A 22,984-nucleotide genomic window follows, 5' to 3' on the forward strand; every position below is an offset into this window, starting at 1 on the left:
ACACACATTATTATGTTATAATTAAATATATTTAGATCCTCAAACCTTTAGGAGATATAAAAAGAGCTACATAGTAATAAGCATAAATCATAACAATGCAAATAATAACATTAAGGGCTGCCGTGATGGTCTAAGGTCAGCCTCCCTGTGAGGTAGGCATTATTATCCTCATTTTGTAGTTGAGGAAATTCGGGCTCAAGGAGGTTAAGTCATTTCTCACAGTCCCACAAGCAGTAGGTGGTAGCATTCAATTTCTGTTCTGACCGCAAAGCCCAAACCTCATACCCATTCTGCTATGCCTTCTCCTCTGAATTCAAAAACTCGTAAGAGTTCTAGATTTTTTTATACCTTATCATACTAACCAGGAATAATTTTAAATATTCAGTTTCCCTCTCTTCACTCTGTTTCTAAAGGAAAATACACATCCCGTGAGTTAAGTATTATCCAAATATCAATTCCTCATGTTAAACATCTCCTCAGTGTGACTACGGAACGTCTCCTTGGGCGTTATCCATCAGACGCTCCTCGCCAGCCGGCTCGCTGTTTCAGCTCTGCTACCCAGTCAGAACTGTCATCTTCCTCAAAGTCCCTGTGAAAAAACAATCTGGATATTAAGCCTCTATTTAAGGAGCACAGTTAATATTTGTCGATGGGTTCAAAGCAGTACACCACCGTAACAACACCGACATTTTTGAAAACTGAGCTCCATAAGGCAAATGAACAGAGGAAAAAAAAATGGTTAGCCTTCCAAAGGATCACTTCTTTCACTGTTTCTACAACTTTTTCAATATAAAAATCTGCTATATTAAAAAATAAGTCCAAGCTAAATGATTATAAACACATGGCTCAGTCAGGAATTCTGTGATAATACCATAACACATTACCCATGCCAGACAAAAGATCAAGATATAAGTATTCATTAATGATGTAAAGTAATATAAGCAGCTCCTACTAAACCAGAAATGATTAAAGTACAATTTAAAGGACACGCACGCACACGCTATCTGCGTATATCACTTACGTATCCTCCTCATCCAGTCCAGGTTCGAGTCTCTCTGGATCCAAAATGACAGAATCATGACTTCCATCAACATCGTCTGATGCTTCTGTTTCCTCATACAGGGGGCCCTTCAAGAACCCTTCTGCACCTTCAGAGGAATATTAACAGAAATTATGCCAAGTTAAGCAGTTTTTACTTATTTTGTTCATGTTGCACTAAATTCCTCCAAAGGCTTGTGGGCTAATTGAGGGCAATGCCATGCTCTGTATTTTTCTGTAGTGTCTCCCTGCATTACCCAGCATGATTCTGGCATAAAACAGGCCCAGTAAGCACCAGTATGGGTATTAAATTTTTAAACAGCACTTTCTTCAAAACAAAAACTCAGAAAATTATAATTAAAACCCTCAAATATATGAACCCATATTAAAGCATTAAAAGTTGTCTTTGGACAGCTGGATAACAGTTAATTTTTTCTCCTTTGAGCTCTCGCCTCCCCCTAAGTTTTCCCAATGGAGGGGAATAAAATTAGGGAATTAAGACCAAATGCATGTTTTTAAATTTTTTTCCAGATAGTAATTACTTTCAGATTTTTGCTTACAAAACAATAACCTAACATAAAAATGTAGGTTCAATCTTTATAAAAATCCTTTCACAATAGAGCTATGATATATTTTTTTAAACAGTGACTTTCCTGAAATGACAACATCTTCATCAATGGACCAGAAACAAAATCCAGGATCTATAATTGCTAAAACAAAAGTCATAATCATTAACCTTCCTTAGCACCTGCCTCCCAATGCACCCACCTCTCCTAGGGACCCATAACTGTCTGCACACAGCTCTATCAGACACATGGTGCACAGCTCTACAATGCTCTGCTTGTGTGTTGGTCTCCCAAATAACCAACTCTTTCAAGGAAGGAATTATGTTTTATTCTTTTTTTTTTAAATCTTAACCTAGTATATGTTAGGCACTCAATAAATACCGATCAAATCAACAAATACACTAAATCTGCTACAATACATACAGTCAAGGCTTGCCACACCATGACATGCTCTCCTTGGCATAATTTATGTTAGATCTTAAACCAAGCAAGACGGCTTTAGTAACTGAATTATCAAAATTAAACACACGTGCACTCACACATACACACCCTTAATGCAGTCCTTTGGCCCAGATTCCTAAGGATAGTATCTTAAAAGATTATGTTGTATAATTTTAGTGAAAATGTCTGTAGAAACGATAAAAAAAGTCAAATCCTAATTGTTCATCTTTTGTTGTGTGTTCTATTCAATATAACAGAATCCAAGTACAGAGCCAAAGAAATCTTGAAGTTCCTCAGCGTTTACTAGGATAAAGTCTGAGCTACAGAGTCCCTAAAGCAGGGGTGTATTTGCACGGTAAAAACGGGCCACACTTCAAAGTGATCACATGATTATTAAAATAAGCAAACAAATGGGCAAACAGAAGGAATGAAGCTCTACGGGAAATTTTAATTATGGCTTCAGACTGGCTAGAAAAGATTCAAGAAAACCTAAAACTACAATGCTATTAAATATTTCATAGCTTTAAGATCAAAGGGTTTCTGGGAGGAGGGAACAGGGAGTTATTATCTAATGGATACAGAGTTTCCATTTTGGAAGAAGGAATGTGGTGATGACTGCACAATGTGAATGTACTTAATGCTCCTGAACTGTACACTTAAAAATGGTTAAAATGGTATATTTTATGTTATGTATATTTTACCACAATTTTTTCAAAAAAATCAAAGGGTTTCCACAGTTATGTAACAGACATGAATCACCTGGTCTATATATTGTGTATGTTTGAAATGCCAAGCTGAGGTCAGCATTCTTAAGAATGTTCAACAAGGTCTCAGGAGTCTCTTTGAGCCACTGCTTACGGGTATTATTTTCACTGTACTTTATTACAGAACCACCTAGTTGGGAAAAGATAAAAAATTAGTCCCAAATAAAAAAGATTTTCAGCATATATCTTCAGATCATATTTCAAGCAAAGCTAATTATATTTAACTCTCTACCCAGATCTATTTCACCTGCCTGTATGAGCAGCGCTCTGATGTGTGATAACCAAATATCCTTCAGAGTGACATTAAAAAAAAAAAGAAAAAACTCTGGCTCATTGAACAACTATTAGAGAATGTTCCATAATAAAATAATAGAATTCAATCTACTAACCTCTATCGTCCTCTGCCGTTAAAGTGGAGGTGAGTAAGGATGCATTTTCCAAAGCTGTAAGAGCTGTACTGGATACATTTCTCTCCCACTGTCGCCTGAGAGGACCTGGTGAACGGGCTTTTAAAGGGTAAAGAAGAACTGCTGAGCTTATTCTTTTATTTATTCATCTATATGCACACAAGTATTTCTCTAAAAGAAAAGTATTTCTTTTCTCTTTCAAACTCAGATCTAACAACACTCTTTCAAGTCTAAGTAGTAAAGGGAATGAAAAAGAAATCCAAATGAAAAGGTAAAGCTAATCATTAAAGTGAAATTTTTAAAATACTATGTATAGGGGCTTCCCTGGTGGCTCCGTGGTTAGGAATCCGCCTGCCAATGCAGGGGACACGGGTTCGAGCCCTGGTCTGGGAAGATCCCACATGCCGCGGAGAGGCTAGGCCCGTATGCCACAACTACTGGGGCCCACGTGCCACAGCTACTGGGGCCTGCGTGCCTAGAGCCCGTGCTCCGCAACAGGAGAGGCCACAACAATGAGAAGCCCACGCACCACAATGAAGAGTAGCCCCCACTCGCCACAACTAGAGGAAGCCCGCACGCAGCAACCAAGACCCAACATAGCCAAAAATAAATAAATAAATTTATTTTAAAAAAATGCTATGTATATACTCACATATTACACAATGTACAAGAATTAAAGGCCCAAGAGGACTTAGGTAGACACTGTGTGCCAGGATTTTTAAGGCGGAGAGCACAACAAATACTATTTTTTCTGAAGCCTCTTATTAATAAACACAATTTTCTCTCTTTTTATAGGTAAATAAAATATTCCTGTAACACTACTGGATAAGCAAACACAAATCTGCCTATCTACTTGCTTATGAAACCTACGACCTAGTAAGGTGGAAACTGGTATTCCTTGTATATTCCCCAGTTCTCCACTTATACAATGATTAGAATTTGAATAACTTACCTTTCTCTTCTCTGTTTACTCTTCTCAGTGCACTTTCAACCGAATTTTTATTAATGCTTTCTAAGTCAGTGTGGCTGCACTTTCCACCTGGTTTTTCGCTTTGCTTTAAAAGAAATTAAAAATAAAGATTAAGTAATGCTTGAATTGCTGCAAAAAAAGGTAAACAAGTAGGCAAAGACAGCTATTTTAACTTTAAATATAGATGGATTAAACATTAATAACCACAGAACCCCATACATCCATGTAAATTAATAGCCATATAATCATATATATGTGTATATTAAAAACCATATATATGCACATACATAAGTATAAATATATGTATATTAATAGTCATATACCTTAATAGCCATAAATATCAGTCATTGCAAATGTGAAGAGGATATATAAAAATGACAGAGATATTTGAGAGGGCTTTATAGAGGAAATGAGCAATGAAATATTTCTGGGCTTTTCATGCTGGAAATATCAAAATCAAATATTTTATAAAGTTACCATACAGACGGTCCTCGAATTACGATGGTTCGACTTAATGATTTTTCGACTTTATGATGGTGTGAAAGTGATACACATTCAGCAGAAACTGTATTTCAAATTTTGAATGTTGCTCTTTTTCCCAGGCTAGTGATATGCCATATGATACCCTCTCATGATGCTGTGTAGTGGCAGAGAGCCGAAGCTCCCACTTAGCCACGTGATCACAAGAGTAAACAGCCGATACACTTACAACTATTCTGTATGCAGGGAACCACTGATTTTCACTTTGAGTTCAGTATTGAATACACTATATGAGATATTCAACACTTTATTATAAAATAAGCTCTGTGTTAGATGATTTTGCCAAACTGGAGGCTAATGGGAATGTTCTGAGCACATGTAGGGCGGGCTGGGCTAAGCTAGGATGTTTGGTAGGTTAGGTGCATTAAATGCATTTTCAACTGGGGGGGGATGGGATTTCTATGTCTTGACTGTGGTGCTGGTTATATGACTGTATAAAATTACCAAAATTCATCAAACTGCATGCTAAAAATGAGTAAATTTTATGGCATATAAATTAGGCCTCAATAAAGCTGGAAATAAACAGATATTACTATGCAAAAAAAAAAAGTACAGGGGCAGAATATATTCCATTTGTAGCAACATAATGGGGAATGGTGTTATTTATTTACAATCTAAGGTTCATTCAAAAAATTTACAAGTTTAATTACTAGTACATTCCATAAACAGAATCATTTGTTGTTACTACATCTTTTCCTTTGGGAGTTAAAAAGTTGATTGAAATGATGAAGAGAGAAAAAAATTATCAATAGGACACCAGTTACTGGGTTGGGTGTGGCAAAACTGGGAAGTGGATTTGCTGTTACTATTTATGACTTAACTGCAGCTATCATGTAAAAGGGCACAGCTGCCTGGAGCCAAATGAGACAAACAGGACCTTGAATGCCAGGCTGAAAAATGTCCACTCAATTCGTTGGTTTTAATGGGGAGGCACTAAAAGTTTTTGAACAGAAAAATGTCAAGATCAAAATAGTGATCTACATATTATTTAGCCATAAAAAGGAAGGAAATTCTGATACAGGCTATACCATGGATGAACCTTGAAAATATTAAGCTAAGCAGAAGAAGCCAGAACCAAAGGGACAAATATTGTGTGATTCCACTTACTTGAAATATCTAGAATAGGCAAATTCATAGAGCAAATTCAGAAAGCATAATAGAGGTTACCAGGGGCTGAGGTGGAAGGGAGAGTGGGGAGGAATGGGTAGTTATTGTTTAATGGGTTTCTGTTTGGGGTGATGAAAAAGTATTGTGAAGGTAATTAATGCCATTAAATTCTTACAATTTGGCTTAAAAATTGCTGAAGTGATAAATTGTATGTTATATATATATATGTATATATATAGTACCACACACACAAAACCAACCAAGAGCCAGGCTAAAACAAGACTTTCATGCCTATAAGCAGGGCTAAGTTCACTCACATCTATATTGAAACCACTTGTCATCAATAATTAGAAATGAAAAAACAAATACATGCTGACCTAAAGTGGCTCGGCTGGCAGTACAGAGAACAGCGCCAGTTACTTCACAGGCCCAAAGATGAAAAACTCCTGAACCCAGGGACCAGGCAACAGTCTTCCAAATATCTCCCAGCACCTAATGATGCCAGGTACCCAGTAGACAGTTTTAGAAATTTAACTTTAAAGCACTTACCACTGTGCTTGCTTCATTTTCCAAAGCTATCCTGATTCTGCTGGGGTCTGCTCAAAGAGAAAAGAGAAGGTAGAGAGAAAACACATAAAGGCTTCTAATATGATTTGCACAGAGCTTGAGTGACAAAGACAAATGAAGTTTTTAAAGTCAAAGAACCAAAGCACTAGCCCATATAGTGATATCAAGCTTTAATTGCCTAATAATACACCTCAGCTGTTAAAAGAGATTATTTCTGCTGTTTTATTCTAATGTTAACATCTGCAAGTTAAGACATCTCTATTCACTTATGCCAACCCATTTAGGCACCAGGAGGTAAGACGCTCTGTAGACTCGGAAGGTCATTATCACCTTTAGCATAATCTGGCTACCCAGTCTGCTTTTCCTGACAGCTATTACAGCAGGTGGAATAGGTATCCCTCTCAAGAAATCTGCTACTTATTCCCTGATGAGGGGCCAGCAGCAGTCACGGAGGCAGGATGGCTCCTGCCTGATATTCCGCTGCCAGAGCCTGGGGTCCGTGTTCCTCATTCATTCAGCATTTTAAACAGTTGCTACTGAGCATCTGCGATGACGGCACTGAGGATACAACAGTGAGCAAATGAGACACGGCCCCTGCCCTCACACAGCTTTCACCGTTCTGGTCTCACTGTCTACACACTAGATGGAGACACCACCGGACACGTGCTCCCAATATGATGGCTCCTCCCCACTGGCTTACTCCTCTTTTTTTTAGAAATTGTAAAACTACACTTTCCTATCTTGAAACTACACTGTCTTGAAACTGTTCTTAGACTGCTTTTGTTGTGGTTGCTCAGCATTCTAAAACTAATTTCCCACTACCCTGGGAGGTGAACAGAAGCTAGGAAACAGTACATAAAATAAAATCAACACTGAAACTGCTGAAGCAAAGGTAACTGACTACCTCTTAAGTAACGGGAAAAAATGCTGAATTGTAAGACTGAAGGGTTTATATCACTAAAAGGGTTTACATTTTTACAAAAGTAACATTTAAAATTTGACTTCAAGGAAACAGTATAGTTTAGAAATGTTTCTTCTGAAACTAACATGACATTGTAAATCAACTATACTTCAACAAAAAAGAAATTTAAAAAAATAGAAATGTTTCTTTTGTAATATATAACACTAAGATAACAGGCACTAAATAATGGAGGTTTCTACTGAGCCTGCGCGTCTGGAGCCTGTGCTCCGCAACAAGAGAAGCCGCGATAGTGAGAGGCCCACGCACCGCGATGAAGAGTGGCCCCCGCTTGCCGCAACTAGAGAAAGCCCTCGCACAGAAACGAAGACCCAACACAGCCAAAAATAAATAAATAAATAAATTAAATTAAATTAAATAAAAATCAAGCAGAATAAAAAATTGGTTACTTAAACTATAAATAAACAAAAAGCACAATTTAAAAATAAAAAATAAAAAATAATGGAGGTTTTACAACATCCCCCTACAGTGGATGACCTTCTACACATCTTAATTCTTCTCTCTTATCCTGGTCATTGTTGGATTTCTTCAGAAGAAAGATGTGTCATTGATGACAAATGAAAAGCAACAAAAAGAGCTTTGAAAAAATTGAGATGACAACTTCCAAAGAGACAATAAATTACATTTGAAATTTGCTCAGGACTGACTACAGATGTTTGGAAATTTTGTGCACCTATTATGTGGACAGTTCCAACTTTTAAAAAGACTCCATTTAAAAAATTTTGTTTATAAGATGGTTTTTAAGGACACAATTTCCTATATTATATTTTCATGGTTAGATTCCTAGGTGAGACCACAGAAGCCTTCTACCTGATCCATAACAACTAGAGTAAATATGGTTCTAAAAACGAAACAGAGAACAATCTTTACATCTCTAAAATCTCCAAACTAGGTTTTTTTTGATCCCTGGAAAACTAAATGTATAAGATTCGGTATAGAATTATGCCTGAAGGAATAAGAAGCAAATATTGATTTGAGGAGTATCTCTGGAAATCATCTCTAATAACTTGAAAATTGTATTTTTCCCTTTTGTTATACTGTATTTTAAAAGAACACAAAAAATAAGCTTTTCAAAAATTCTTACCCTTTTTTCTTGGTGTACTATGCATAGATTTTTTAGTTTCTTCTAATACCTGTTCCCCATATTCTGTGATGATCTGAAAGTTTAAAGCAGAGAATTTAAAGATGTGAAAGATGCTTTTCTTTAGATACTGCCATAACATCATTTAATTATCAGTGTTCTTCCCCACAGTAATAAAGTTGAAAAGTAGAAATGCCATTTAAAAGAGCCATGTAGGGACTTCCCTGGTGGTCCAGTGGTTAAGACTCCGTGCTTCCACTGCAGGGGGCAAGGGTTCGATCCCTGGTCAGGGAACTAAGATCCCACATGCCGCAAGGCACGGCCAGAAAAATAAATAAATAAATAATAAATAAATAAAAGATCCACGTAATTTAAACAAACAGACATTTATACACATCCAAAAAGATCTGGAAGGATAATGCAAACAATATCCATGATTATATTTGGGGAATAGCACCGTGGAAAGAAGAAGAGGAGGGAAAGGACGTTACCACTTTTTACTTTTTTATACATGTCTGCATTATTTGAATTTTTACAGGCATGTATAACATGTAATTGTGTTTAGAAGATAACAAACACTGGGCAAACTGTTCACAGTCAATCTCACATGTACCATACCTCTGGGGGTAAGCACTTCTGGATGAACCGAGCTAAAGAGCCTCTGGAGAGAAGAGTTGTAGCTGAAGGGCGATATGAGGGATTCTTTTTAAACATCTGCTTGATCAGATGCTGAAGCTCATAGGAATAATGGGATGGCAGTGGGCTCACGGACCCCTGACAAATTTTGAGGATAAGACTTTTCCAACTATTTGCCTGAAACTAAAAAGCAAAACTGAACTGTAAAAGCAGACACAAGGAAAGAGAATAGAAATAAGTAAATACCAGCTGAACTGAATTTATATGAATTATTTTAATTTTAGAAATTCTTCTCCCTAAAGATGTTAAGGTGCTGTTCTGTAATCTTTTTTTTTTTTTTTTACTAATCATACTTTTTTTTCTTTGTATTTTCAAAAAAATTATTTTATTGAAGTACAGTTGATTTACACTGTGTTAATTTCTGCTGTATAGCAAAGTGATTCAGTTATACATCTATATATATTCTTTTCCATATTCTTTTCCATTATGGTTTAATCACAGGATGTTGAATATAGTTCCCTGTGCTATATAGTAGGACCTTGTTGTTTATCCAAATAGTTTTCACCTGCTACTCCCAAACTCCCACCCCACCTCCCAACCCGGTACTATTCTAAAATCTTATGGTTGTTCAGGAGAAAGGTAAACATAAATAGTAAAAGATGTTCTCATCTGGAGGAAGTCTTACCATCAGTGCCTGTTTTGGGTACTTTATTACTCAAATCAACGTTTTCACAGACACACATTTTTAATATATTTTAAAAATCAAAGTAATACATACATATGGCTTTTTAAAAAGTCAGATGATATTAAGGCTTATAATAAGTGCAATGTTTCTTTGCTTCTCTCCTCCTCAAAAATACCCAGGCCTGCTCCCTGACAATATGCACTTTAGACTTTTCCTATTTTAAACTTCTGCTACAAAATCCTTTTTACCTTTCATGTCATCAAAGTAGTTATCACCGTTTGACAAGTAATAGAGTGGGATATAAAATGTCATACCAGAATAACATTTAAAGGTTTCATTGTATAATAAACATACTGCGGGGGCTTCCCTGGTGGCGCAGTGGTTGAGAGTCTGCCTGCCAATGCAGGGAACACGGGTTCGAGCCCTGGTCCGGGAAGATCCCACATGCCGCGGAGCAACTAGGCCGGTGCGCCACAACTACTGAGCCTGTGCTCCAGAGCCCATGAGCCACAACTACGGAAGCCCGCGTGCCTTGAGCCCGTGCTCTGCAATGGGAGAAGCCACCGCAATCAGAAGCCCGCGCACCACAATGAAGAGTAGCCCCTGCTCGCTGCAACTAGAGAAAGCCTGCGCGCAGCAATGAGGACCCAATGCAGCCAAAAATAAATAAATAAATAAATTTATAAAACATAAAAAAATAAACATACTGCAATTAACATTAGGTGTCAGCCTCAGTAATACTTAATATAAGAACATGATGGCATTCTGCCTTGGAGGTGCATTACCCTATTAATACATACAAGTGAAGATATGAAAAAGGAAAAATCAACATGTAGTAAAGGAAAAAAACATATAACAAAGGAAAACAGTTTGGCAGTTCCGCAAAAAGCCAAACGTGCAGTTACCATGTGACCCAGCAATTCCATTCCTATGTGTATACCCCCAAAATTGGAAACAGGGATTCTAATATATACTTGTACACCCATGTTCACAGCAGCATTACTCACAATAACCAAAAGGTGGAAACAACCCAAATGTCCATCGGCAGATGGAAGGACAAACAAAATGTGGTATAAACATAGAATGGAATATTATTAAGTCATAAAAAGGAATGAAATTCAGACACATGCTACAACATGGATGAACCTTGAAAACATTATGCTATGTGAAATAAGCCAGACACAAAAGGAAAAATATGGTATAATTTCACTTATACAAAATAACTAGAATATGCAAATTCACAAAGATAGAAAGGGAGGGAGGGAGGGAAGGCGGGATGGAGGGAGGGAAGGGGGGATGGAGGGGGGAGGGAAGGAGGGAGGGAGGGAAGGAAGGAGGGAGGCAAGCTAAATATAGAACTATAAATACTAAATCATGGAAATTTCCTATTAGTATATACTACAGAAGTAGCTCAAAGCAAAGATGATAGCAACTAGAAACATGAAAATCTTATAATGAATTCATCCTAAGGAAGCAAACCACCAATTGAAATCTGGCACATTACTTAGGACTTAGCCCGATACAACCAGAGGCTGCCTTTCCCATTTTGCACGCCATACTTACTGGATGCTTAAGGGTACAGAGTTCATAGAGAATGCATCCCAAGGACCAGATGTCACTGGAAGCATAAGGAAGCAATGTAACAATGAGTGGGTTATGAGTTATCATATGAAAATATGTATATGTTGTAATACAAAAAATAAAAAATTACTCTACCTTTAATAAGAACAGACATTGCAGGTACTTCTTAGCTATTGAAATAAAATATACAGCAATTTTGGTCTAACACTTAGATACTTACTAACAGTAATGTTCACAATAAAACTGACTGCTCCCCAACCCCTGCCCCTCCAAATCCAGGTTGTTCGGGTATCAGTTCAGTAGTATCAATATTTGGTGCAAGAGGAATATCCACGGACTCAGATTATCATAGTTGGAAGAAGGGCTTTAGAAGTCATCCAGTGCAGCCTCCACCCAGACTGCCTGCACAACACCTGGCCTTTGGTCGCACATCCTGATGCACAGCTCTCTGTGCCCCCAGTGGCTGGCTCTAAGGGACAGTGTTCTTATTCTTCCACAAAAGAGCTCTTCAGAGCTCAGCAAAGAGTTCTACAGTTTGCCCTATACGCCCACCCTTCTTCAAACTAAGCACCTCCACTTTCCTCCAGAATTCTCACCACCTAGTTGTCATCCCCCAGACTTTTTCTAGATGATATTCTTTTCATTTTAACTAAGGTTTTGTTGTGTTTTTTTTAATCAACTATTTCCCCCAACTTTTAATTTTCTAAAGTTTGAAACCTACAGGAAAGTAGTAAATGCCCACATGCTCCTTCCTAGGTTTCTCAGCCATTAGCATTTGCCACGTTTGCCTGCTTTTCCTCTCTTCCTTCTAGACCTGAACCTCTTGAAAGAAAGGCTGCAGACATCAAACACTTCACCCCTAAACACGTCAACACGTATCTCCTAAGAGCAACGACACGCTCTCTCATGAACACAACACCATTATCACATCCAAGAAATTTAACCTTAATTCAATACTACTGTCTAATATTTTGTCCAAACTCAGATTTCCCCAGTTGTCCCAGGAAGTCCCTTCATAGCTCTTTTGTCTCCAACTCAGTCAATTTTACTCTTAAAGGAGTCTATTTATTACGGATTATCATATCCTTTTCAGAAAACAACTTGGCAGATGGTAACAAGAACCTGTGGGTGTTTCTAGTTCTAGGAATTCATGCCAAGAATGTGATAGACAACAACGACGTATTTATGCACAAAAGGCATATTAATCACAGCACTGTTTAGGATACTGAACATTGGAAATATATCATAAGGCCAGTAACAGAGGAATGTGAAATAAATTTTGGAAGACCCATGTATTACAATATTATGCAACCATTAACAATAATTATGCAGAGTTTTAATATGGGATAAAGTGAATATGATATAAAGTGAAAAAAGCCGGATACTAAATTGTATATAGAGTATACAAACGAAGGTTAGGGGAAGAAGAGAATGGATGGGGGAAAAAACCCAAAATGTTACCAGTAGTTGTGTAAAAGTGGGTGAGCACCACTTCCTTTCTTGTATATCTCTACATTTCCAATCCTTCCCCTGCCCACCCACTCCATCAATGGGCACATATTACTTATATTCAGACGAAAATTATGCTTTAAATCATAAGGACTTCATACCATCTTCTGATAATCAATGAACCTATCAGTCAAGTGCTTATTATCTAGTCCTGTAAATGTCAACTCAATGGCATAATCCGGTGGTTCCCAAATTTTGCCGCACATGGGACTCACTTAGTGATCCTGGAAAATTACTGATGCCTGCTGCCCACCCCCAGACATTTGGATTTAACTGATATGGCGACAACCTGCGCTTCGGGATTTTTAAAGTTGGGAGCAGCAAAGTTTGAGAAGCAGTATCCCCAGAAATGACTGGCCTTTCTTTCAGCATTTACATGTAGCTCCTCTCAGCTCCGATTAAAACAGTGGGAAAATTATGACTTTCATCTAGAGGCCTGGGAATTTAAATTCTACACTGCTTTCAGATATACATTTTTAACAACCAAACTTCACCTGCAGGCTACAATGCCTGTACCAAACTGTCAGCCCTGCCCCAACTACATACATCACTTACCTTTTATTGTTATAAGGCATGTTTTCCCAAATTTCTGGGGGCACATAGTAAGGTGTTCCCACATACGTACAAGCAAACGCCATGGCACTAAAACCAGAGAGAGGTACGAATGGTTACAGAGCGTTCCTGAATGATGATGTTTTGACACTGTCACTACCACAGAAGGGACATACGTACCTGGAGAGAAGACGGGCAGATCCAAAGTCACCCAGTTTTATTTTTCCCTTTTGGGTGAGGAAGATATTCTGCATTGAAAAAGAAGAGCTCAGATTACATCTGCCCTCATTCAAATATAAGGCAGAGATATATGTGGAACCTAGAAAAATGGTCCAGATGAACCGGTTTGCAGGGCAGAAACAGAGACACAGATGTAGAGAACAAACGTATGGACACCAAAGGGGGGAAGTGGCGGGGTGGGGGTGGTGGTGGTGGGATGAATTGGGAGATTGGGATTGACATGTATACACTAATATGTATAAAACAGGTAACGAATAAGAACCTGCTGTATAAAACATAAATAAATAAACAAATATAAGGCAGAGAGCGCCGGCAGAAGCTGTCTTTCAAAGCCTGCTGATGATGGAGATCAAGGGTAGAAATGCTGACAGCCGAGTCCTCGAATGGAACATAAAAAGACAAGATACCCTCTGGACAGCTGCACTTCCCTGCTTGGGAATTCAGGATGACTGATTAGAAATCTAACAGGCAAACTTCAGATTGTATCAGCAGACCCTGCTCAACTGACCGGAGAACCTGTGTCCCCGTAACTCCAGGTGGCAGGCCCCGGTCTCAACCATTTTCCATTTGAGAACACATGGTCTTAGGAAACAGTCACTAAGAGAGCTGGAACATATTAACATACACTACTAAAGAGATTTACTGACCTGTTCTCAAGTACTACCTTATTTGGCTAGCATAAATATCAATATTACATTGATAAATATTTCTAAACTAGATAAAAATGCCCCAAAAGGAAAGAAAATAACACAGAAAAAACATGGAATGAAATAGTTTTCGATTTTTTTTTTTTAGGACCAAAATGTTTCCACTTACCTTGGACTTGATATCTCTGTGTAACACACGTTTCTTGTGAATGTGATTTACTCCAAGGCACATTTGTGTAAACCAATTAAGTATCTGTAAGGAAAAAAGCATGCAAATCTGCAAGAATGCAATAACAGGTTCATGGCAACCCAAAATCCCAAAGAATCATCTTCAGGCCCTGGCTGACCTGAGTTTTACATAATATAAGTACAGAACTCCTGAAAATTACAGGATTCAGTGTTGCCTGGAGAAATTCAGAAAAGCTGTGAATCAATCCCATATGCGTCATCGTCTTATGTATGATCCAAATAGCAATTTATTTATTTACTTTTTTGGCCATGCCACGCGGCTTGTGGGATCTTAGTTCCCCCAGGGATTGAATCCAGGCCCTTGGCAGTGAAAGCGTGGAGTCCGAACCACTAGACTGCCAGGAAATTCCCAACAATTTATTTTAATAAAAATCCCACTATATTTTTCTTGTATTTAACCAAATAAAAATATTTCTTAAATACACGTATAAAAGTAGTTCGCCGTTTAGAAATGAATATGCTATAACTTTTTATAGTGTAATCATTACATCAGATTTTCATTCACTTCTTCAGAATATTCATATGTTAACATTAAAAGATTTCATTATATTACCAACAAGCCTTTGAAGCCAGGCTGACATGCTACAATGGAACCCATATTCTTAACAATACAACTTCTAGATGAAAAATATTTATACTAATATACTCTCAAAACATGTTATACCATGTATCAAACTAAGCCCCGGTAAAGCTGTTTATTGAAGTATTTTCCTTAGTCAACTCATTCCAATAATATTTAATACACAACTTTCCATTAAAAAGGCAGTAAGTATTTTAAGAGACTATGCTAAACTGTAGAAGGAAAAAGACTAAGAAGAGGTGCTCCTGAAAAACAGAAATGCAGGCTTCATTCTTCAGATGATCTAGAAACACAAAAGAAATCCATCTGCCTTCTAAAATTTCAATACAAAAAATAAAAATTTTAAATGTCTAGTAGAAAGTATGATAAATAATACAATTTTGAAATTCTTCTAAACATGGAAGTGTTATTCCTTGATATTTTATAAACTTATATCTATTTTACTCTCTAAAAACATCTCAGGCAGACACATCTCACTAAGCAGCGTCATGGATACAGAAATGAGTCATTTCTAACTAGTGTGTCAGGTAATCACAGATAGCAATGCTTTTATTTTAACACATACAAATTTTATGAGAAAAGTTGCTTCCAAACCTTGAGGGAAACTTATGTAAGTCGGTCTCTTACCATATCTTCAGGAAACAACTTCCCTTTCTGATGTTTAATCTTCTGCATCAGGTCCCCTCCATCACAATACTCCATCACAATATACAGATGTCCTTCAGCTAAAACAAATGTAAGACTCTTTAAGAAAGCCCCAGGGACTTCTCTGGTGGTCTGGTGGTTAAGAATCCTCCTTCCAATGCAGGGGATGGGGGTTTGATCCCTGGTCGGGGAACTAAGATCCCACATGCCGTGGGGCAACTAAGCCTGCGTGCCACAACTAGAAAGCCCATGCACTGCAACTACTGAGCCCACGTACCACAACTAGAGAGAAGCTCACACACCGCAAGGAAAAGCCCACATGCCGTAATCAAAGATCCTGCATGCCGCAACAAAGATCCCGCCGGCCACAACTAAGACCCGACGCAGCCAAATAAATTAAAAAAAACAAAAACAAAAACAAAGCCCCAGTGGCCATGAATCAAATTCAGAAATGCATGTATTGGGGGAAATTCATATTTACCTTCAAATGATTCCTTAAAGGCAACAATATTGGGGTGTTTCATTTTGGCTAACAGAACAGCCTCCTTCCTAGAATTCTGTGTGTCAGAGAAAGACTAGAAGGAGATTTAAATAAGCGTAAATGTAATACTTGATACTAAAACTGATAGTAAAACGATATTATAGTAGTTTGTATGATATTTCAATGCTAGACACAATTTCATAGTGCAATTTCATAGCACTGTACTTTGACCCAACTTGAGCTTATCAAACTCCACGAGAAAACATGTGCAGATTTTTCAACAATGGCTATATGCATGCTTAAGCTGACCTCATATCTTTACAAGTATAGAATGTAAACTATTCTTAACATCAGCCTAAGTATAACCTGACTTGGAGAGCCAGTATGCCATCAACAATAGTAGCTCCTTAAAGAAAAACTAGGGCTTTCATGTTTTTACTGTCTGCATCACTTTATCAGGCCACTGGTTCAGATGAAAAATATATATACTCGTGTATTACAGCAGCAAGGATGGACAAAGACCATATGCAAAATAAGTTTCCAAAACTGTTTATCCCCTAACTTACTCTATGAGGATAAAATCCTGAATGACTTGTCTTATAATTAAGAAACTGCAACTGATTATGTACCAGCCCAAGGGGGCTCAGACCAGCAGCGTCCCACTAGCGGGGAACTTGTTAAAAATGCAAATTCACAGGCTCACCAGGAACTACACAACCAGAAACTCAGGGGTAAGGCTCAGCAATCTGTTTTAACAAGCTCTCCAGGTGATTCTGATGCCCACTAAACGAGGTCAAGATTGCAGTGGGAAAAAAAAAAATACTCTGAGAATTTTATTAAAATGTATTTTTTTTTAGTTGATCAAAACATTATTAGGCAGCCTCCATGGTATGGCTTCTTTCACCTGACAACTATGTTACACATAGTTGTCATAGATAAATACAGTTTGACCTTGAACGAGGTTAGAGGCACTGACTGCACGCGGTTGAAATTCCAAGTACAATTCATAGCTGGCCCTCCATGTATGGAGGAACCCCTCCATTTCCTCGGTTCTGCATCCACGGATTCAACCAACTTCAGATCGCACAGCACTGCAGTATTTACTATTGAAAAAATCTACGTGGACCCACAGCAGTCAAACCTGTGTTGTTCAAGGGTCAACTGTACAGATAAATCAGCACTTTCCTCATCTTACAGGGAAATAAAACCTATAAACTAATCCACAGAATAGGTTCCCTTATACCAAAGGTTAGCATTTTAGGTCTCAGCTCTTCACTGTATGTTGATGTTCCTTTTTTCATTAATATGGCACCCGAGTTGCATCTGGGCAGCTTCGCTACACCCTTAGGTATGCAAAATTGGAAATTATTACAAATTATTCACATTGAGATAAACAGGAATCACCACCGAATCCTTGATTATTTTTGTTAATTACAATATCCTAAGAACCACATAAGATATATCAAGACCTTGTAAAGCTAATGAATAAACCCATTAAATCTTTTGCACAAAGGAGCAATTCCATGTTAAATTTCAAGAACTTGTTTTCCTATACAAATTACATGTACACTTTCAACATGAGCTAATTGCTTTAGCAGTGACCTTGGGAAGCCTTATTTCTTTCATGGCAAACATCTGATGACTGCTCTCCTGCTGAACTAAAAGGGCTCTGCCAAAGGAGCCCTCCCCGATCACTCTCAGGACCGTGTAACCGTCCATGCTGGGCACCGCACAGGGGCTCCACCCCCGCAGTCACCACCGGCTCGCCCAACCTAGATTCAAAAACAGAAACAACTGAGAATTACTGCAACGCAGAAACAGAGACACAGACGTAGAGAACAAACATATGGACACCAAGGGGGGAAGGGGGAGGTGGGATGAATTGGGAGATTGGGATTGACATACATACACTACTATGTATAAAATAAATAACTAATGAGAACCTGCTGTATAGCACAGGGAACTCTACTCAGTGCTCTGTGGTGACTTAAATGGGAAGAAAATCCAAAAAAGAGGGGATAAATGTATACGTATAGCTGATTCACTTTGCTGTACAGCAGAAACTAACACAACACTGCAAAGCAACTATACCCCAATTAAAAAAAAAAAAAGATTCGCCCACAAAAAAAAAACAACAACATCTGAGAATTAAATTTACTTTCAAAAGGCAGAATTAATTCAAAGTAGCTCTAATCACCATGATAGGACGACTTATTCCTTTATTCATTCAACAGGTGGACACAGAGCATCTGTGCCAGGTTTTATAATCCTGAACAAATCTCTCAACATTCAGCCCCAGCCATCATGCACACTCCAAAGCAGACGGGACCACAGGCCTCAACAAATGCAGGGTGGCGAGTCTTACAGGGAGAGTCATGCTGGCCCTCGGCAGAGGTATCCTGGGGAGTTAGGAAGATGATATTTAGGCTGAAGCCTGAAGGATAAATGGAAGATATCTAGGCAAAGAGGAGGGACGTGATAGAGGCAGAGGGAATCGCATAGTTAAGAGCAAAACCGATTGTTTCAGGTCAAGGACTTGAAAGAGGACAGTAAGGCTAGGAAGACAGACTTGGCCTTGTCTCAAGGTCACTGTAAGCAAAGTTCAGGCTGCTGGATTTTATCCTGGGGTAATTAACAGGCTGTCTCTGAAGGGTTTTAACCAAGAGAGCAGATTTACAGCTTAGAAAAATTACTCATGCTGGCTGCAGAGCAATGGACCAGACAGGGGAGAGGGGAGAAGGGCCGGAGCAGGACTCCTACCACAGAAAAGGCAGGAAAATGATGACACAATGGAATGGGGGGGGGGGTGGCAAGGGGGATGAAGACAACGGGAAGGAACATGTAGAAAGAACTGGCAAGATTTTTGGTTACAGATTTATGGGGGACAAATAGGGAGAAGGGAAAAAGGTAGACTCAGGTTTCTGTTGTAAATTGGGCAAATACTGATACCTTTCCCTGAGAAAAAGGAAAGGCGTGATGGTTGTGTGCCTGGTGTTTTTGGTTTGATTTTTCTGGCGGTGAGAGTGGGGTGGGTGGGGAAAGGCGTGGGGAAGGGAGACATGCGCTCCTTTGGGGACATGCCGAGTTGGAGGTGCCTGGGACGAAGAAGACATGTTAAGCAGAGTCCTTGAACTTCAGTCTCCCTTTTATATTTCCTGGATGAAGCAGCTCGCTGGATCTCTTAATACATCAGAAAGAATGAATATAAAGTTCCTAACACTTTACCTGGTACATAGGGGGCCCTGAATAAATGACAGCTATTATTATTATTAAACCTTAGACAAGTGATGCTTTTTTTTTTTTCATTACAGAAATAACACTGGAATGAGTTTACTTGATTTTCACAAAACTTACTTGTAGTGTTTTATTTTCATAAAAATCACACCACAAAAATTTATGCGGTCCGGAGAGCATGGCGGGTAAAGCAAAAATCACAAACCAAAACCTACAGTTCTAGCGACCATTTGTATTCCTGTTTACCTAGACTCACCAGGAGACTCTAGAATTTCTCCATGTAACCAAATCAGATGCATGGTCTTCAGAAACAATTCTTTTCAAGGACAGTAAGATCTTTCTGGATAAGACGTGAAAGAAAAAAGTTGTTTGACGCTATTCTAACTGACCCTGGCATTACACGATTTGACAAGAAGACCTAGTTTTCCCACATTTTTATTCTTTTTTACTTAGGATATTTATTCTGTGAGCAGACAGTAACTGATAAGCAAGAACAACCACTGACTTTTCTTAGCTGAAAACCACATTTGGTCCTTTCTGCCCACGTTTTCCCCTGTTACTCATTACACACCTAAGCTCATTAAAAGACCTGTATATGCTCTGAATGTGACAAAAGCGTCGCTTCGCAGGCCTATACCGATCAAAGGCTAATAAAGTGATTTGCAAATGCAAATGTAGGATGCAGCTTAGAAGGTGAGCGCGGGGACCGCACCTCGGGGGAGACCCGATCCTCACTCCCGGAGAAGCCGCTCCGCCTCGCATCCCTGCCCGCGCTGCCCCCGCGACCCCCAGGCCCGGGTCCGCGAGCGCCGGAGCGCGGGTCCCGCTCGCCCCCACCCCGCGTGGGCGCCGCCCGCCCAGTGCCCAGCGCGCCCACCCGCCCCCGCCCTTGTTCCCGCGGAGGGCGCCTGCCCGGCCGGACAGCTCACCCGCTTCCCAGAGGCCCTGAGCCGGCCGCGTTTCCGGGGGGCGGGCCGGCGGGTCGTCTCTCGGGTCGCCGGCGAAGGAAGCTTTCCGGGTCGAGAGGGAGGCGCTGTTCTAGGGGTAGCCGGGCCTACGAAGGGCGCGTTTTCAAAGTGGTGTTCCACGTCGCTCCAGAACAATGCCAATAATACTGAGGGAAAGTATCCTTCACGAAACGTAAGTTCTGTCTCCAGTTTAAGCGAACAGCCCATGTAGATAAGTTTCATGGGCACAGCGCTCAGCTTACCAATTGTGTGAACTTGGGCAAGTGTGGAGGGCAGATCAATGGTCCCCCAAAGATGGCCACACCTATCCATTATTATAGATAACATATACAAGTTACGAGGGGCTAAGCACTCTTTTAAGTGAGCTTAGCATGTAAAGTGCATAGGATAGGACTAATGTGTTAGCTATTAACTCATTTAATCTTCAAAACAACCCTAAAGGTAGGTACAGTGATTATCCCTGAGGCACAGAGAGGTAAAGTTCTTTGCCTCAGGTCCCACAGCTAATAAGTGGTAGAAGTAGAATTAGAACCCAGGCAGTTTGGCTCCAGAGTCTGACTCTTAACCACTACCCTGCAATAATGTCAGACACACTGCAGTGATAAACAGTCTGAAAAGCTGACCCAATTACAAGGTCTGAAGAGAGCCCATCGGATTTAGCAACAGAAGGTCATGGGTAACCTTGAAGAAAGTATATCAGTGATGTGATGTGGGAGAAACCAGATTGCAGTAGCTGAGGTGAGATGGTCAGAAGAATCAAGGAGTTCAGGATATTTTCAAGGTACTTAGCCTTGAAGAGAAGGAGAAAGGGTGATAACCATGGGTGGAGGGAAGCACAAGATTATTTATGAGAGTATTTTATTAATGGGGAAATTGTAGCTATATGTTGAGAGATAATAAACCAATGGAAGGAAAGAGAGGCTGAAAGTGCTAGGGGGAGGGGGGCCAGGAAGGTCTAGTTGATCCAAATAATGTGTTTTTATTTTTTATTTTATTTTACTTTTGGCTGTGGCTTGCAGGATCTTAGTTTCCCGGACCAGGGATTGAACCTGGGCCCTCTGCAGTGAAAGCATGGAGTCCTAACCACTGGACCGCCAGGGAATTCTGCAGGAAGGTCTAGCTAAGATGAAAGGACGGCTTTTAGAGCCCAGGAAGAGAATTAGCCTTGGACTAAATGAGGAACAGACAGATTTGCTTCTGAGACCAGAAGAGGAAATAAAGATGTGGATGGATGTAGATAATATTAAAGAAGGAGAAGGAATCTTGAAAGCCTCAATTTTCTCTATGAAATAGAAAATTAAGTCATCTATAGCATATGGAAATCCTGAGGAAGGTTTTTTTTTAAATCGAGATTTTTATATTATTTATTAGTTCTATACAGTAAAATTCTGAGTAGTGAAGGTTTGATTGTTGTTTTCAGAATACCAGAAGAAGCTTATGTGGGCAAAGGTGATCAAGCAGCTCAGAGGTGATTCTAATGAATAATTGTGTAGTCATCTCTAGGAGTAAGAAATTTGGATTAATCCAAAACTGGGATTATGTAGATAACAGAAGTACGCTAGGACAAGGGAGTTAAGGGTGCTGATATAAGGATGATTGACGTGACACACCTCGGTGTCTAGACCGAATATCCCTGTGAAGGAAGTGAAGTCTAGAAGGGCACCATCCATTATGTAGGTACTAGACACGTGTGGCTACTGAGCACGTGAAAACTGGCTGCTGGTGCAAACAGAAATGTGCTGTAAATGTAAAATACACACAGAATTTCGAATAAAATCAGGTGGTGATGGCTGGCCGAAGACCCCTCCCCACTTGCTGGGAACAACGCAAGGATTCTTGCCAGCCCGTTTTACTCAGCATTCTACTGGAGATTTTAATAGCTCAATAAGACAAGAGAAAGAAATAAAAGGCATAAATATTAGAATGAAAGAAATAATATTGTCATTGTTCACAAATAAGATTATATCTGTGAAAAATAATCTACAAACTTTAGAGTTAATGAATGAATTTGGCAAGATTACTAGATGAAAGATTAATGCTCAAAATTTAATTGCATTCATTTATCTAATTTGAAAAAAAGTAAAATACCAAAAAAAAGTAAAATATCCCATTAATCATTTTGTATATTGATTACCGCTGACTTGATTTTTTTATTTTTTTATTATTTTGGCCGCGCTGCTCAGCTTGCAGGGTCTTAGTTCCCCAACCAGGGATCAAACCCGCACCCTCGGCAGTGAAAGCGCAGAGTGATACTAGAATATTTTAAGTTACGTATGTAACTTGCAATATATTTCTATTTCTAGTGCTGTCCTAGACGGTCTCGATGATGAGCTAGAGGTCTGAATGAAGTCAAAGAACCACCATGGAGGGAGCAAGGGAGACAGCTGGTGGGAGAGGAGTTGTGAAGAAAACAGGACCGTAGGTCTCAAGATTTCAGAGGTGGCCGCAGTTCTTTGCAAGCCAACGTCCGTGTTGCCGCCTAGGAATCAGTGGGGGCACAGTTCTTTGGAATGAGAG

At 39.3% G+C, this 22,984-nt stretch overlaps 1 protein-coding gene across 7 annotated transcripts; it reads right to left on the bottom strand.

Moving 5' to 3' along the window:
- Nucleotides 1-7: 7 nt before the first annotated feature.
- NEK3 (NIMA related kinase 3) lies at nt 8-20,518 on the bottom strand. Of its 7 annotated transcripts, none has more exons than XM_082434473.1 (16): nt 20,429-20,518; nt 17,868-18,037; nt 16,266-16,359; nt 15,767-15,864; nt 14,480-14,563; nt 13,604-13,671; nt 13,427-13,513; nt 11,345-11,399; nt 9,079-9,279; nt 8,464-8,536; nt 6,383-6,429; nt 4,169-4,271; nt 3,199-3,315; nt 2,805-2,939; nt 1,022-1,148; nt 8-589 (listed from the first exon to the last, which is right to left on the bottom strand). In XM_082434473.1, exons 2-16 carry the CDS (start codon nt 17,982-17,984, stop codon nt 508-510), a joined length of 1,488 nt encoding a protein of 495 aa, XP_082290599.1. In that variant the 5' UTR covers nt 17,985-18,037; nt 20,429-20,518; the 3' UTR covers nt 8-507. The 7 variants fall into 7 exon arrangements, with proteins under 7 accessions (XP_082290599.1, XP_082290600.1, XP_082290598.1 ...); XM_082434474.1 differs by lacking the exon at nt 20,429-20,518 and adding an exon at nt 20,212-20,321; XM_082434472.1 differs by lacking the exon at nt 20,429-20,518 and adding an exon at nt 19,756-20,181.
- Nucleotides 20,519-22,984: the final 2,466 nt, after the last annotated feature.

The sequence above is a fragment of the Balaenoptera physalus genome (assembly GCF_965194825.1).
Source record: "Balaenoptera physalus genome assembly, chromosome: 18".
Lineage (NCBI taxonomy): Eukaryota > Metazoa > Chordata > Mammalia > Artiodactyla > Balaenopteridae > Balaenoptera > Balaenoptera physalus.